The following is an 18,657-nucleotide window of genomic DNA, read 5'->3' on the forward strand; positions in this document are numbered from 1 at the left end:
TTTTTCCTGAATTATGTAATTCAACAACACATTGAGATTTGTTTTGGAACATCGGAACATTAATTCCCCACTTCCTTAGAATATTCAATAATTCCAATAATTTGGCACAGCCTGTTATGATATGTTCTGTATCTTCAGCAATTTGGCAGCCTCGAGGACATTCATTTCTGCAATATAATTTTCTTTGATTAAGCCATACATTGGTTCGTAATGCATCATTCAACAATCTCCATCAAAACAGGAATTCTCTTTGGGATATTTGTAGCTTCTTCATCCATTTTACATTACTCTATTCTCCTTCTTGATTTTTGCAATTTGCTTCATATGACAGTGAACAAATAGATCTACATGTATCACTATTTTTTAATTCAATACTATCTTCCCCTGTTTCGTTCCCAATAGGTATTTGAAGAATCAACTCTCCCATTTCTTCAGAGAAATAATTTTCCACTCTCCTTGTCCCATGACCCATCAGCATTTATTAGAAAAGAAACATTTTTACCGCATAACTCATTTGCATTACTTGTGGACGGCCATTTCTCCAGATTTCTGTCCAGTAACCATGGATCTTTTAATATGTCAATATTCTCACATGATTGAATATTCCATCTTGTAATTGGCTTTAGATAGTTTGCACCTTCCTTAATGATGCGCCAAGGAGGAGAAGCATTCTTTTTTATTCCTTCTTTCCAAATGCAATTGCCATACCTTTTTCCAGAATTCTGCTCAATAATGAATTCCGCTTTTGTATGAAGTTCTAGGCTAATCTTGCTCTCAATGGACCTTGTCTTTTGGCTGCTCCTTGAATTCTAAATACTCCTGAATTGGTTGTCAAGCATAATGTCGGCCACGCTAAGTAGTGCATCCCCTGTTTCCCCTTCTCCTAATGCCACAAAAAGCTTCTACACAAGCGATCAATTGTCATCAAAATACTTCTTGGGATAAGAAAGTGTGTTGTTAAATATGAAATGATTGATGAGAATGCCATTTTTATTAACATTATTCTTCCTGCCAGAGAAATCCACCAAGTACCCCAAGAGTTCAATCTTTCCATAGCTTTTTCTATACAATAGTTATAATCAATAGCTTTCATTCTCCTTAATGCCATTTTTATTCCCAAATAATTGAACTCTTTAACTTCCAATTATTCCCATTAGTGTTTTAATTCTTTTCCTCATTCCTCTCGGAACCTTTTTGCCAAATAGAACCAATGATTTCTGTGAGTTGATTTTTTGTCTTGTCCATCCGCAATAGTCATTAAAGATTTGCTTCAAAATGACAATATTTTTTCTATTAGCCTCCACAACAACTAGTATGCCATCCACATAGAGTAAATGGGTAATTTTCTTTACATTTGTAGCTAATTTAATACACAGCTGATTGCTCTTTGCTTGTAGAGCCTTGGGCAATAACTCAGAGCACATTATAAATAGTCTAGGGGATAATGGACATCCCTGTCTAAATCCACATTGTGCAGTTATCCAATTTGTTCTCCTTCCATTGATTTTGATTACAAATTTATGATTACTAACACATTGCATTATCAAATGTATAATCCTCTCTGGAAATCCCAAAATCTTCATAATTTGGTTTAATGTTTCTCAGCACATTGAATCATAAGCTTGTTCCATATCAAGCTTTAAGAGCATGTAACCCGGTTTTGCTATAGAATATCTCATCTTATTCGCAATTTCTTGTGCAATAAGGCAGTTATAAGATATACTTCTTCTAGGTATAAAGGCGAATTGATATTCTGAGATAATATTAGGAAGACATGTTTTAATTTTGCTTAAAATCATACCTGCTGCCATTTTGTAAGTTGTTTGACATAAACAAATTGGCCTGAATTTAAAACATTCCGAAGCATTTGTGACTTTAGGAATGAGTACCACCGCCATCTCTTTCCAATAAACTGGCATTACACCCGTTGTGAAGAAGTCATTAATTGCATTCCATGCGTCTTCCCTTCCAATGCTCCAATATGATTTAAAAAAAAACTAGCATTTGCTCCATCTGTGCCTGGTGATTTATTGTTGCTCATTTTCATGATAGTTGTATATAAATCTTCCTTATTGTAATCAATGTTCAACATCTCTTTCATTTCTTCCTTTAAACAATTTTCCCTGCTGAATTGAGGCCAATTAGAGAGGTCACATTTGCGTTTTCTCCATTTATTTTTGAAGTGTTTCTCAAAGATATCATGTATAATTTCTGGACCTATTTCCAGTACATCATTTGCATCTACTACTTGATTAATCAGGTTGCCGTTTCTTCTAGCCGTTGCATAGGTGTGGAAAAAAACGAGTATTCTTTTCACCTTCTTCCATCCATTGTATCTTTGATCTTTGTCTCCACCATGTTGCCATTCTTGCCAATGTATTGTTGAGCTCGTGTAATTTCATTCTAAGTTGAAGTAGATTATCCAAATTTAAACCACCCTCCATCGCCTCTTCTTCTTGCAAACACAATATATCCTTTTACAGTTCTTGCTTCTTAATGTTGAGTTCTCTCAACTTATTTTTACTTCAAAAATAAAGATTTTTTAGGGATCTTTTAATCTTCTTTTTAAGGACATCTGTTGCATCCCCGTAATCTTTCTTTTCCAAGCATTAGAAATAATACCTCGTGCTGCCTCATATGAACACCATAGATTTTCAAATCTGATTTCTCTATGCTTTCTAGGCTTCAAATTTGATAAATGAAGAAGTACCGGGCAATGATCCGATGTCACTCTAGGGAGATGTTTAATAATTGCATAAGGAAATTCCACCATGGATTTAGAGTTAAGCCAAACTCTATCAAGTCTTTCCCATATACGAGCAAGTCCATCCTTATTATTGCACCATGTCAATTTAGGACCAATAGATCCTATATCATGAAAGTCATTATTTGTCATGAATTCTTTCATTTCTTGTGGGCCTTGAGAGCATAAGAATCTTTTCCCTCCTTTCTTCTCATGCTTTGCCAATAAGCAATTAAAGTCACCACCAATTATGCATTGCTCCTCACTATTCATGTTGTCTTCAATCAACCTCCATAATTTCCTCCTTTCATATAAATCTTTATTTCCATAAACAATTGATACCTTCACAGTTTTATTCAATGGTGTTGTCAATTTTCCAATGATACATTGATTGCATGATTCCAGTACCGTAAAGGATGAATTCCTGTGCTTCCATAATGTCAAAATTCCTCCTGATGTTCCAGTTGCAGTAAAATGATAGAAATCCCATTCATCACCCACCATCTTTCTTACTCCCTCTTTATCCACATTCTCAAGTTTTGTTTCCATAAGACCGATGAAAAAAACATCATTCTCTACTATCAAACTCCTCAAATAGTGGGAAGCTTCTTTCTTTTTTGCTCCCCTAAAGTTCCAAAATATTATAGAAGACATTTAAAGGTGTTGTGGGGAATAGGCCCCAACCTTTTCACAACCTGTTTCACCTTTTCTTGTTCTCTGCTTAACCTTAATTGGTCCAAGCATCTTTATTTCCTTGGCCAGTTTGATTTTGCTGTTCGATACCTTGGGAATATCCTTACTTCTTTCACTAGTTACAACTTCTTTTTTACCTCTATGGTCACTTATTGTCTTTATCTGCTTTCGATATTGAATCATCTTCGTTAATTCCTTGTACATTGTTCTGCTCATGACATATTTCTGCATTTGTTCCCAGGAATTTTTTCCTTTCTTGAATCCTTTCCACCACTGGTTTCCTCCATCTGTATTGTTTCAGTCATAGTAGCGTTAGGTGTTGAGACTTTAATATTTCTGTCATTTATTTCTTCCATCACCTCAGATGAAGATCTGAGCATATCACAAGGATTTGAAATAGTATTTATTTCTTTACACAGCTCCATTTCAGTAATAATCTCACCTTCTTCTACCATTGCATTGTTTCCAATTTCCTCAATTTCCTCTGCCATATTTGACTCCTTTTCATTTATCCCCTGAATGATGGATTTAGCTGTCTCCTTGATTATTGGATTCAGGATTGCCTTCTTAATGAATGTCTTCTGTGTTGGCCTAACATTATTATACAACTTATTATTTCTTTTGTGATTAACATGGATCCAAGGCCCATAAGTTGCGTTGTTCTCCATTTCTTGTATTGATCCACCCTGATTATCTTGAATTCCCTTTGTGGCTTCAATAGTCTGATTTTTTATCAATGTGCTTCTCTTCTTGCAGTCGTTCATTCAAAGAACAATGTGGAAATTCTCTCATATTCTAATTTTTAAAAAAATCCGCCATGCTCTCCACCCAAACACCCAATGGCAAAGGTTGATCTAGTTTCACTCGTGCCTATTTAACTGAGAGAGAGATAAATTGAGAGCGGAAGTGAGAGAGAAAAAACCTACGAGCTAGTGTGGGCGAGAAGAGTAAGATCGGGAGAGTGAGTTGTACATGAGAGGCCGACGAGTTCGTGTCGTGCGGTTTGTGGCTATGAGTAAATGTTGACCTCTAACTTGCTCCAACTACCCCACTAACACATGATCTCATAACCACCCACTACCCCACTCTCAAATGATCTCATAACTGCCCACTACCCTACTCACACATGATCTCACAATCGGAAGCTTTGAGGCGGTTGACTGGAGTCAACAAAGAAAACTTGAGCTATAAGTTTGACAGAAGATGCAAGGATTATAAAAAAGATATGGCAAGAAGTTATTGAAAAGATTCAACTAGATTTACTCATACAATTTCTGTCTGAAGAGGAAGGTTGAATTCTGTCCGCCTAGGTTATGCACATACAGTGCAATTAAACTTCGGTTCACCTGATAGCAAATCCAAAGCTGAAAAATTCAGAGAACAGATTTTGCAAGAGTTGGCATCTTTTCTTAATGCCACTGTGATTCTTGAAATCAGCTGTAACCCTCAGATAGATGCTAGATAAGATGTTCAAGGTACCGATGATATGCATGATCCAAAGAATGTTTCTTCTAGGATGATCAATAATCAACGATCAATTTCTAATCTCACCTCTCACTGCTAACAATCTGAAAATCTTTTCAGGCGGATGCCTAAAGAAAATGCTATAAAAGGAAGTGGCTCAAGCCTTGTTGGAGACTATAGTTTGATTCTCTTGTTATGGGAAGATATCACAAGGGAAAAGGGTTAGAATGTGCATGGGTATGAGAGGGATCTTTTTTGTAACAACATGGAGACATAGGTCTTCTATCTGGAAGGAAGGATTATGACGAGCAAAGTCATAGTAAAAGCTTAGTCAAAGCTAAAGTTTCCCTTACTCATGTCATCAGCAAGCTGAAGGTTGTGCAAACCATAGTGGTTGGTCCAGAGATAAAGCAATCTCAATTGCCAAGAAACTTGAACAAGAAAACATGTTGCTCACGATTGAGGACTCAAAGAACGATTATGGAGTTGATTATTCCCTTGAAGCTCTCAGCCATTGATTTGAATCCGACCAAGCGGATTTGAAAGGGCAAGTGTCCTCCCAACCTCCCCTTATAGGGTGGGGACGTTGGAAGGCTATCGAATTTTTGAGAACTAATATATAATACTTTTAAATTAAATTAACATGTACCACGACCACACAATTGAAGCTCGAAGACTTGCCGGGATCAATCAACGTCCCGAAGCCCCGACCGTCGAATTTTATCTGCTGGGCGGATTTGAAAGGGCAAGTGCCCTTTTAACATCCCTTCGTGGGGAGGGGACATTGGGAGGTTGCCAGGTTTTCGTCTGAACGGTAAATGGGTTTAGAAATTTAAAATTAACCTACACAATTAAAAATGCAATGAAAATACAAATCTAAATGAATGAGTTCATAGGGGATTCCAAACTTTTAAAATGCCTCCTAAATTCCTACAAAAATAAATACAAAAAATTTTAAAAGTGGCTTTAACATCACCTCGATGATGGTCGTGTTGAAAGTGAATATCAACCGGAGGGTCAATTCTAAACATTTAAATGAAACTTTAACCATAAAAAAATTTAAAACTAAAATATATCCTCCTTCCTCCGTTTCTCGGGGATGATAAATTTGAAATTAACTTCAACTCGCAAAGAGCGAATGTCGTGTCGGTTGTATTTTATATATCTCTAGCATACCTAAGGACACAAACCTGGTTGAAGGAACAATTAAGTATAAATTAGTGAGAATAGATTCATAGATGATGATAATGATCTCCATTATCCTGTTGTATTAATGTGGGCTTGAAAAATTTAGCCCCGGCCTCCCCCTGTTTCTTTTTCGGGGGTGTTTTAACGGATTGAGTTCCGGGGTAAATTTTGTGAATGCAGATTGGGATTGTAGATAAGACAATACCCAGAGATTCGCCCTCATTTTGCGAGGACTTTATGATATGAGTTCTGGTTTCCTATAGGTGCAAGCCCCTATAGTTAATTGCCCCTCCCGATAACAAGAGAGAACTTTCAATTAAGGCTAGTCATCAATCAGACACGTAGGAACACATGTTATCTGGCATATAGTAGCAACATGGGTTTAGGAATTTGAAGGGTTGATATTTAAAATTAGAAAATTTCATCACCCTGTACTTTAAGCAGATGGTGGGGGAATGGATGATGAACCTGATCAAGATCCCATGGTTTCGTCGTCCTGGGTCATTACGTTCCCTAGTATATTTAGTCAGAGGAGGTAGTCGACCCAACCTGACAGAAGGATCCTTGTCGGCAGCCATGGCTTGCTTCGTCCAAGGGTACCTTGTAGACTTAGGGGGAGTATTTGTCTAAGGGGATAAATTTGAATCTACCTTAGCTAACAGAGGGCTTTGTGCCCTATCGATTATATCATATTAATTTATACTTCAAGGATTTAATGCCACTAAAGAACGTATTGACTCTAGCTATAATTGTAATTTAATGGTGCCATTTGGCGGCAAAATCACTCGGTTAAGAGGGCCCCGGGTCATAACCATTTATCCTGCGGTGCCATTTGGCGACAAAACCGTCGGTCAGAGCACACGTATCATGTTCTTACTAGCAGGAGGTTATTTGAGAATCAATTATAATGATATTTTCGACTAGGCATTAGCTCTATTTGAGCTGAAGTAAATTTCATTTTGTTCTCCCAACAAATTGTTGCGGAGGGTGGATGGATGTTTGCTTTAAGTGGTTGGATGATTTATTTTCAATTTTTAAATATTTGAATTTTGATGATTTTTGGATTTTTGTTGGTATTTGGGATAACATTTTGAAATATTTGGAATTAACATCTCCGGTTGAGATCTGCATTTAACACGACCATCATCGAGGTGTATGGGGTTATTTCCATTTGTGGATTGAATCTTGTCGACCATGTTGAGCTGTCGACAGAGGATCGGGTTTCATAGGCTTTGTGCTTTTGTTGATGAATTTCTTTTGTCATCAACTTTGAAGGCCTTATATGAATGTATAAAACAGATATTTTGGCCGACACCTTGTCCGTATATATGTTTGATAATTCGAGCCGTGTCGACTCCTATCTATCCATATAGAAAATTGGACTTGAACTGTGGTTCATTTATTGACCCGCGTAGCATTCCTAGATAGGTAAATGTATTTTTTCACATATTGAAATTGGCTACAGGATACTGCATTTACTAAAGTCTTTCTGCATCTACCCACAGGTGGCATGCGATGTGTACTTTTATATTCATAGAGAATTTGTATGTATTACAGATATTTTATCATTGCTTGTAGAAGATTTAGTGTAATTGTTTAACACTAAATTCTTATTGACTGCAAGGATGTCCTTAGCATTTACTGCATGATGTTTGTTGTCATCCATAGGTGGATGCTTTTACGCATGACGAGCCTCTTGCAGTGGCTTGTAGGAGCTTGTACTGGATCCATTTCTTCTGCATCTTTCCTGTGATGCGTATAACGGGTCTTCTGTAGCTCTACTCATAAGAGCTTGCATCTATTAAAGCCTTCCTGCACTTGCTCACAGACAATGTGTTGAATGTATGCTTATGTTTGCAGAGGAGTGGTATTATTTATTGGAAATTCCACAACATTACTTGCAAGTATGTCATTGCATCTTCCATAATATTCATTAGTCACTATTTCTGCATGAATCATGTCATATATCATAGGTCCTTTGTCTCCTTTGAAGAGAACTTGTATCTCATGTGGTATATATTCACCTGCTGATGTTTGTATGACAATCCATTGATATTTCATTGAAATTCCTTGCTATTGATTATAGGCACATCATTTCATTTTCCATTTAGTCTTTTGCCTACAGATGCATCACATTTTTATTGCAATCATTTTAACTTGATTATAAGCAAGTTATGTTGAAGTTCACAAGTTCTTTATGAATGCTTATTAATGGGTTATCATCTGGTTTCATTATTATGACGATTATTTGCTATTTGATTTCATTTTTATTTTAGATGTCCAATTGAAGTTCAGTTCCCTGTGGTCCATATTATTCAAGTTCTTGTAGTCTTGAGTTAAAGTCCAAGCAACTTCCTCTGCTGTACATTTACAAGTGCTTTGTTATTTGAATTAAGTTTGGTCCATTGTATTTTAGTCTTAATTTTATAAGGTTCATTAAAATTCAGCTCCTTTGTATTCATCCAAGTTCAAGTTTATTTGAGTTTTCTGCTGTTCAATTAAGCTCACATCAAATCCAAGCTCATGTTTTTGCATTCATTCAAGTCTCTCCTGTTTTCACTGAAAAATCCGGCAGCCTCCCGACATCTTCTTCGTTTAGGAGAAAATACAGAAAATTGGGCCATCCCATCACGCTACAAGAGTGTGCATGGTAGGTGTCGGGTGATACCGAGGCCGTACATCTTCGATCTCACCACGCTACAAGAGCGTGTATAAGGGCTTCAAAATACCTGTTAAAAATCACATTTTTCTTTCACTGTAGGTATAGAGCCACGTACGAGTACTTAAGATTATCCCTACCATGTTACAAGAGCGTGTATAGGGCCTACCTGCCGTGTCGTATATGTTGCACCGGATTCTCTCCTACCGTACTACAAGAGCGCGCATAGGTGGTTTTCTGGCTCGACACACACCGAGAGTGGGATTTTGAGTTAAATGAATAAAAATGATCCCCCTCTACCCTCTTCCTTTTTTTATTTTTCTTTTCTTTTTTCTTTATTTCTTTTCTTTTTTTTATATCCATCTCACTTTTTTTTTAGACTTACACACATACAAACTAGAGGCGTGGGCTTCGGTCGCGGCTTGCGATAGATCTGGAGTCGGGAGTGGAGGTTGTAGTTCGGCTAGACTAGAAGGAGGAAGAGGATGGGATTAGGCGGAGTTCGACTAAAGCTTTGGATGCGGCTACTGGCGAATGGATTGGACAGGATAGTGGGTGCCGACATGATCAAGCGAGCTTGGCTAGGGCTTGGACAGTAAAAGGAATCAGGTAGGGTCGAATGGAGAAGACCAATCAGTAAGGGAGGAAGTCGGAGCTTCGGATCGGCTGCTGTAGGTGAATCGGAGGTTCTGATTGGGTTCAACTTCGACTACAGCAGGGATGTCGGAGGGCTTGCAATTTGTAGAGAGGAGGAAGAGATTAGAAGTAGTGACTGGAGCTTGTGGGAGTTTTGCATGTGAGGTAGAAGAGGTCGAAGGTTTCATTTCCCTCTCATTTTATTGACGCAAACAAAATGAGATCGAGGTGCGATCGTGCACGCGTGAAACGACCCTTCGGCGTCGTTTGCAAACTACGACACTGTAGAAAACGACAGGTCTGAGATGGATTTACGCAGGGCATGGTAGAGGCAGGCAGAGGTATGGCAAATGTATTTTGCATAAAATTTTTATCCGATTTTTGTTTTGATATGCTGTAAAGGTCAACATTTAAGGAAATGGATGAGGTCATGCATCAAATAATCAATCCATGTTTTTTAAAGGGTTTTCACCTGGATTTCATACTTTTATTACTTCTATTGTAATATACATCCAAAATATTATTCATGAAGCTCTCAAAACTCCTGAGTGACAGAAAACTGTGTTGACGAATATTTTCGCATCGACTCGACCCCGATCGAGTCCGACAAAGCTCGATCGCGCTCGATCAACTCAATCGATCATCGTCGAGGCAAAATTGATCCGAATCAAACCTCAATTAAATTAAATTAAATCAAATTTAATTTAATTAAAATAAAATCAAAACAAATCGAACCCCGTCGAGCGTCGTCGAACCCAATTCGACGTGACTCAACACCGATTCGAGTTCAATTTTATGGAATTAAATTGATTGAACCTAATCGGACCCAAACCGACCCAAATTGGTTCGGGTCGAGTCCAATTCGGACTCAATTTCAGCCCTAATTTTGGACTCAATTTCAGCCCTAATTTGTCAATTTGGGCTAAATTTGATTCTCAAATCAGAAATTGAGATCAATGGCTCAGATTTCATCTTGATTTCTGCCCTAAATCCTTCGGTTCACACACGAGAGGCCGGATTGGTTCACTTGGGCGGCATATTTTTGGCTGGACGTGCTCCTCTAAGGGCACAAAAGGAGAAAGGGGGAGCATTCGGCTCCCCCGTTTTGGTTCCGTCCCAGACAGAGCACGGGAGAGAGTGAGAGGGCATTCCGCCCCTTTGCGTGCGTCTCCAGGCGTGGAAGAAGGAAAGGCGAGAGAGCCTTTCGGCTCTCTGTTTTGGCGTCGATCCCAGGCGAAACGAGAGGAGTGGGAAAGGGAGCGGCTCTTGCTTGCTTGCGATTCCTGCATCCGTCCAGGCGAGAGGAAGAGGCCGACTAGTGGCTTCTTGCGTGCGACCTAGCCAAGAACTGCTGTCTTCTTCTTCTCTTGGCTGAAAATGAGTTCCCTCTCGCTGCCATTGCTCTCTCCCTTCAATTGGAAAGAAGAAATCCCCTCTTGCTGCTGTTGGTGAGCTTCTCCTCCATAGTCTAGGGCAAAGGCATGCTGAAATCAGCCCTTGCTGCAGCCAAGAGAAGGTAGGAAGCCTCTACTTCCTTCCAAATCATCTCCTGCAACCTCAAAACAGTGCAAACTGCTGTTTGGGGCGTTCTTGGACAGCAAACTGCTGTCCGGAGCTGTTTGGACAGCAAATCCACCATCCGGAAAGGCTTGGACAGCAGCGGTGACGTTGGGAAAAGCTTAGACAGCAGCTACGCAACTTCCGAGAGCCTTCCAAACAGTGGAAACTGCTGTCCGGAGCAGTTTGGACAGCAAATCCACCCTTGGGAACGGCTTGGCCAGCAGCGACTCCATCCGGAAACGCTTGGACAGCAGTCTTCTCCCTTGGGAAAGTCTTGGACAGCAGTTTGGAGCTTTCAAAGGAGCTTGGACAGCGTTTGGAGCTTGGATTGGAGCGCTAGGACAAACCGGGTGAGATAAAACACTAAAACTTAGTGAAACCTAGGGTCCCCCAAGGCCAATTGTTATGTGGTTGACGCCCCCAAGCTCTAGGTCCTTTAGAAACTTAAATTTATGCTTCCTCGAAATCCTATGATCACTGTCCTCTTTGTAAACTTGGGAAAATCCGGTGATTTTTGCCAAGTTGCTCTCATATGAGAGCCAAAAGGGAATGGTGATGTGCGTAGGGTTGTTGGATTGGTATCCAACACTCTCCAAATGCATGTGATATCACTCATATTGTGCCCAATCCATCACCCACAATCATGCCCTAGGGTAGACGCTATCATTTGACCTCAAAGTCAATGATGATGCATAGGTTTGGATTGTAACTAGTTGCATGCATTTCTCATTTAGATGCATTGTCATAAAAAAAAAAATAGACACCCAAATCTAGGAGAACTTTTGCATGCATAATATTAGTTACCTCTAGAGTTTTGTTTAATACATGTGTTGAGTTTAATTGATTTGGGCTTCCTAGTCGTTGTGAGGCATAGACTTTCAAATGTCTTTGTAACAAATCTCACAACATAAAGAGTCAATTAAGCTTATATCTTGTACCATACAAAACTTAGAGCATGTAGTAGCAATCTTGAAACTCATCCATAAATTGCATGCACCCTTCTTTCAAGAACGAGTCATGGCAAAAGTGACTTACAAGTTATGAGAGATGTGCATGTGGTGAAATTTGTGGACTCCAATGAAATTTTGTGAGTGCTTGAATGTGGATTTAATCAATCACTGAAAATCAAATCATTGTGAGGTTTCCCATAGACTTTCCAAAGTCTATGTTGTAAATCTCACAAAATATGTTGTTGATTAAGTTCATGTACAACATTGTGCAAAATCAAATACTTGTTTGCTTTCAATTATGAGATTCCCGGATTTGGAGAATCATCTACACATACATGCATTCATAGGTTCTTCTTAGATCATGCCCAAGTTGGTCTTAAATCTCCTAGAAGCCATAGGGATAGACCTTTCCTACTCAAGATTTCTAGATCATGCCAAAATTGATCTAGTGATCTCTCCAAAACCTTAGGAAATCAATCTTCCCTCCTCCAATTGAGTCCAAAACATTCATGGAGAGGTGGGGAATCCCCTTTCCAATGTACAATCCATGGAGCGTTCTCGAAGCTCCAAGTGGTAGGGTACATGAATCAATGTAGCTTGGAACTAAATTCTAAGCTATACACCCTTTTGTTGGAACCCACAACCAACAAACCATAGTATTCCTTCAACCCCAAAGTTGTAGGAAATTTATCAAATCACTTATTCATTGGGAGACAAACCAATGAGTAATCCTCTAAATTTAGGATTCAAGTCCTAGTCTTCCTCATTTGCTTAACCCAAAACTGAGCAAATGCTAATCTTCCTTTGAGTACCAAATGCTCAAAGAAACTTCACCATTTACTTAGCCTAAATCAAGTAAGTGGTTCTCCCTCTTTGAACATCAAAATGTTCAAGGAATAATCTCTAACTTACAATTCATAAATTATATTTCATATCTCCTTTCCTACAACCCAAAAGTTGTAGGAAACTATCTCATTCTCTAAAGACTCCAAATTATGAGAATGTGCGTGCCCTCTTTGAACACCAAATGTTCAAAGAATGTTCTTGGATTTGCAACCTCTAAGTTGCATGTTCCTTCCCTCTTTTCTACAACTCAAAAGTTGTAGAAAATCTCATCATTCTCCTAAACCCAAACTAGGAGAATACATTCCCCTCTTTGGACAACAAATGTCCAAAGAACTCTCTTTGATTTGCAATCTCCAATTGCATCTCCCCTTCTCTTCTCTACAAACCAAAATCGTAGAGAATTTTCCCTCCTATAACTCAAAGGTTATAGGAAGATATTTTCATTCTCTTAAATCAAGTTATGAGAATGTATATTTCTCTTTGAACATCAAATGTTCAAAGAATGTTCATGGGATTGTAGCTTCCAAGTTGCGCCCCTTTTCCTCCATTCCTTTCCTCCAACCCAAGTTGGATGGAGGGATTTCGTTATTTGGACACCAAAAAGTCCATCTAACTCTTGATGACTTATAACCAAATTACAAGTCATCCCTCTTTTCCTTCGACTTCAAAAAGTCTAAGGAATCCTCCCAACATTAGCCTAAAAGCCATAAGTTATCTTCTCCCCTCAACTCCAAAGTTGTAGGAAATTCTACCATTCTCCTAAGCCCAAACTAGGAGAGTGCATTTCCCTCTTTGGACAACAAATGTCCAAAGAACTTTCATTGATTTGTAATCTCCAAATTGCATCTCACCTTTTCTTCTCTACAAGCCAAAATTGTAGAGAATTTTCCTCCTCGCCACAACCTAAAAGTTGTGTGAACTTTCATTCTCCTAACCCAAATTTGGTGAATGAACTCCTCTCTTTGGATACCCGAAAGTCTAAAGAATCCTTGATGTGTGGGCCAAAACTACACATCATACTCTTGTGTTTGCTTAAACAAAATTTAGCAAACTAAATGTCCATCATTGAATATAAAAGTTCAACGATAATCCCTCTTGATTTGTAGCCCCAAAGCTACAAATCTTTCCCACTTATTGAACCAAACTCAATAAGTGACTCAACTTTTATTTGCCTAATCCGAATTAGGCAAATGAAACTCAACTCTTTGAATACAAAATTCAAGGAGACTCTTTTTGATTTGTAGCCTCAAAGCTACCTATCTCTCCTTACTTCTATAGGTTCCAAAGACCTTAGAAGATGTAATACCTTAGCCCAAAAGCTATAGGTCCTTTTTCCTCCAACTCCAAAGTTGTAGGGGATCTCTTCTCTCTTTAACTCCAAAAGTTAGAGAGAGTTCTCCTACATTTAGCCTAAAAGCTAAATGTTGGATTCCTATCTTTCTCCTCTTAAGCTTTAAAAGCCAAGGAGATTTCTCCAACATGTAGCCCAAAAGCTACATGTTGGACACCCTTCTTAGACTCAAAATCTAAGTAACCTCTTCCACTCAACCCAAATTGTATGTATTTGATAGAATTAGGATGTGTAATCAAACTTGTGGGGTCTGGATCAAAAGGAGGTGAACCAAACAGATGTACCTGTGAAAGGTGAGGCCTGAGGTTTACTTGGAAGATAGAGCCTGAAGAACCCCACAAGTAGAGTCTGTAAATTTGACTGGGTTGTATAATGGCAGGCAACTCAGCTGCCAAATCTGGTTGTAATAATGTGGACTCTGTTTTCATTCCTTGTACTCTATTCATAAATAAAAGCATGCTTTGATTGTTTACCTGGTTGTGCAATAGAAATGCATCTTTTTCCTAGGTTTCTTTCTTTGCTTTTGCTTGGGTGTGGCTTGGACTGTTTGATGCGGTAGGCTCTTAGGATAAAACTAAGTTTTCTACCCCTTAAAATGTAAGCAACTTAAAATGAAATTAGGCTTCATGATTTTCTAATAAAAGAAAATTTGCATGGTTCTCTTTTAAAGAGCTAAGTTTTCCAAAAACTTAAAATAATCATGCATGGCCCAAATGTGTTGCATATCGAAGGCCCTCACTTAAGGATTAGATAACAAAAATCTTTTTCTTTATGAGTCAGCATATGAATACCCACATAAATAGGCATCTTGGCCTCAAAGCCAAGCTATAAGCCCTAACTTCTAAATAAAAACAACCCTACCACTCTACATTTGCATTGAGACCGAATAACATGGTTTTAAAAGCGATTAGGGGAGTTTAGCTGGTAGTCCCTTCCAGGCGGGACAATAAATCCAGAGGTCGGGAGGGTTATGCCTCTTGTGAGGTGTAGCTTGTTAGTCCCTCTTTGCACTCGTTAGATCTATGTTCGAGGCACTACCTGTCGGTAGTCCTCACCTTAGTCTTAGGGTCCTAGGCATGAGTTGATTCCAAATCACCCTATAAGCCCTCATCCTTCGGGCAATTCCTACAACGTGTTGTTGGAATGTAAGCCCCAATCTTCTAATAAAAATATCAACTTAAATCAAAATTAGGTTGTTAAAATGTAAAGCCCAACATAGGATAGTTTGGGCATCTCTGAGTTTCATCTCAGAATTAAGTGTCCCTACTTCACCTCCTTTGGCTTTCATTCCCAAAATCCAATCCTTAGTTGATCAATTCCTCCTTGAAATTCCTAAAGGCCAAATCCTTTAGCTAAGACTTTTATAGATTTTAAAATAAAGATCAAACTTTAGCCAACATTTAAATGACTTCAAAATGAAGAAAACCACTAGTTTAATCAAAAGTTTTCCCAAATCAAACTTGGGATGTAATTAACCATAGGGGCTTGCCCCTATGGGATGTCTGTACCCCAGAAATAAATAAACCCCGCTCGACCAAACATCGAGTGGGGGAATCTCTGTTAAAATTGTAAATTTTATTATTGAGCCTAGAAAATGGTATTTTTACCCTTCGGGGTAATATATCGTATTCTTATGCCGTGCCCGATTATAAAATATGCAATCCGTTTGAGGATACAAAAATTCTCCAACAAACTGTAATGGAAGAAATCGATGATTTATAACATTGAGGTGATCAAGCTAGGATAGGACCCATCACAAGAGCTCGAGCAAGTGCCACTTGTCAACATAACCAATGACTCATTACACGAGCCCATTCAAGATCAAATAAGTTCATATTGGAAAAACATAATTTTAATTTGGATTTCAAATTTTAAATATCAAAATTTGTATTTTGAATTTAAATTTTTCATTCAATATATTGTATTTGCATTTTAAATCGCCATTGGGACATGCCAAGGCTGGCCAACAATCATTAGAATGGTTAATGCATTAAATGCATGAACTTGAAAATTCCCTCCTTTGAAGTGGCTGGCTCCCTCCCTTCTTTTTCCCTCTTTTGAAAGGGTTACTTTAATGTTTATTTAATGTGTTAAATACAATGAAAAAGAGGAAGGTGCATCTGTGCATCTATGATAGGATTAAGCAAATTAAGATAGACCTATACTTCACCTTAAAAAACTGAAAATGGACTAGCCCAATCAAATTATGTCCTAACATGCAAACTGTACAGATTATCACTAAGGTTTTACCCAAAATGAATTTTGATAAATCAATAAACAAGTTGATTATGATCAATATATTCAATCTATCTTGAAATAATTCTGAATTTGTTGCTGACACCTTTCCATTTATAATAATCCAATACTATGTTGACAACAGCTTCCCATGTACATAAATCTAAAAATATGTGAATAACAGTATTCCATCTATAACTATGCAATAGTCCTTAGATAGTTGCATTACATTTTTCTAGCCTAGTTAATATAAGATTCTATGAATAAATATTGTTTTTTAGATTTAGTTTTTTTGTAGTTATTTATCTATCTTTTTGTATACAACTTTTCATTTTTTTAATAAAGAATAAGGGAATAAAATTCATTCATACAATCTTCTATTTTTTGCTTCTCTTTTCTCATCATAACTTTCGAGAGTTTACAATGTGAAATGGAATTGGTTATCATCATTGTGCAGGAGCGCACAGGAAATCGACCCCACTTGAATGGAATTCTAGGATGAAGATTGCTTTAGGTGCAGCGCGCTGTTTGGCTTACCTACATGAAGATTCAAACCCTTGTGTTATACACAGGGATTTCAAATCCAGTAATGTCCTGCTGGAAAACGATTTTACCCCAAAAGTTTCTGATTTAGGCTTGGCCAGAACAGCTCTGAATGGAGGGAATGAGCACATCTCAACTCATGTTGTTGGAACCTTCGGGTAGTTTGCTTAACAATCATAACCTTTCTTGCTGTTTTTCAAAGATGCTACTCTTAATGAGACAATCTATTTTCATTGACAGTTATGTGGCACCTGAATATGCAATGACTGGGCATCTTCTTGTTAAAAGTGATGTTTATAGTTATGGTGTTGTCCTCCTTGAGCTCCTCACAGGCAGGAAGCCAGTTGATATAATGCGACCTCCTGGGCAGGAAAATCTGGTCACTTGGACTCGCCCACTTCTTGCAAGTAAAGAAGGTATTGAGACTATATTAGATCCATCTCTTGGTTCTGCTGTTCCATTTGACAGCATTACGAAAGTAGCAGCAATTGCTTCCATGTGTGTTGAAGCTGAATTTTCTCAACGTCCATCTATGGGTGAGGTTGTTCAAGCCCTAAAATTGGTCTACCATGAGAGTAATGATCATTTAGGATATGTCAGTTGTAATTATGAAGACTTCACAATATTTCATTCAGAATCTAACGCTGCATCTGGGATAAATTTTCGAGCAGAAAGTGCATTTCCAACTGCATTCAATAATTCATCCAGATTCATAGGATTTGCTTCTGGTTCCTTCCGAAGGCTTTCAAGCTCTGGTCCATTGAGGACTGGTAGGATTTGGAAATTTTGGCCATGGTTCAAGACAAATTCTGCAGGGGGTGTGAGTGAGCATGCGGTTGCAATTGGATATAGCAGAGGAATGAAATCTGGTGAATTTTGGTCGTGACAAAATGTCTCATATGAAATCTCAATACAACTTCCTACAGGAATTGGTATTTTCTGTTGCTTGATCTTTAAGATTCATGAGATCTGATTTAACTGCTCTGCTGCATTTTATTTTATTATGCCAAATGGGTTTTAAACAGGAGCTCCTGAGCTCGGACTTGTCATTTGCACCTTGAATGAATAAGTTGGCGTATATTTATGATCTTACTCTTCCAGTTTTAAGATTAGAAATTGTTCTTGAACTCTTGTAAATCTACTCTTCTACAGAAGTTAAATTTTGTTCTCATACATTTGTTAGAAGTTTTTACTCATCGACGAATTTTATTTTACTTAAACTTTGCCTGGAGATTTTTCTTTTTCCTAAATTATCCTTATCAATAAAGGTCATGAGAAAATTTAAGCATAGCATAATGTTGGCAGTCAAGCGTATAACTTTGCCTATCATTTGGAGTTTTCTCAAGAGCAGCATAGCTTGGTACTGATGATTATGTTGTTAAGGTCTGAATTGGGAGTTTGAAGAGAGAATTGGGGTCAGGATTGTCTAACTAAGGGGCTATTTGATTGGAAGTAAAATAAGTACAAAGTATTCCAAATGTAGGGGTTTCAAAAATATTTGTATTTGGTTGAAAGAAAAAGTAATGCATAGTAAAGTAAAAGTAGTGTAAATTATTTTAGTTTATTTTTGAGATAAACTAACTCGCCTAGTTTTGAGCGAGAATTGTTTACACCGCAAACAAAGCTCGCTTGACCGCCACCTGCCGGCCATCACTATCAACACCCGCCGGCCACTACCATTTGCCTTCGCCACCCACCACCGCGGCCACCTCCCACCCAGACATCGCCGCTGCCGCTTACTGCCTCCCTCTGTCAGTTGCTGGCTATCACCATTGCTGCAACCCATCGC

The 18,657-nt window shown here is 38.3% G+C and overlaps 1 protein-coding gene across 5 annotated transcripts in view; it reads left to right on the forward strand.

Moving 5' to 3' along the window:
- Positions 1-18,657, forward strand: part of LOC110107933 (receptor-like serine/threonine-protein kinase ALE2) — a 101,457-nt gene that overhangs the window by 38,101 nt on the left and 44,699 nt on the right. For 3 of the 5 annotated variants that reach the window (XM_020838383.2, XM_028698077.1, XM_028698078.1), the window contains exons 8-9: positions 16,783-17,026; positions 17,109-17,800. In XM_020838383.2, the coding sequence (XP_020694042.1) occupies positions 16,783-17,026; positions 17,109-17,754 (890 nt within the window). In that variant the 3' untranslated portion in view covers positions 17,755-17,800. Of the gene's footprint in view, positions 1-16,782; positions 17,027-17,108; positions 18,051-18,657 lie in introns of those variants that run through there. The other 2 variants (XM_028698079.1, XM_020838382.2) reach the window with 1 other exon arrangement.

This window comes from Dendrobium catenatum, unplaced genomic scaffold (genome assembly GCF_001605985.2).
Source record: "Dendrobium catenatum unplaced genomic scaffold, ASM160598v2 fragScaff_scaffold_1050, whole genome shotgun sequence".
NCBI classification, from domain to species: domain Eukaryota; kingdom Viridiplantae; phylum Streptophyta; class Magnoliopsida; order Asparagales; family Orchidaceae; genus Dendrobium; species Dendrobium catenatum.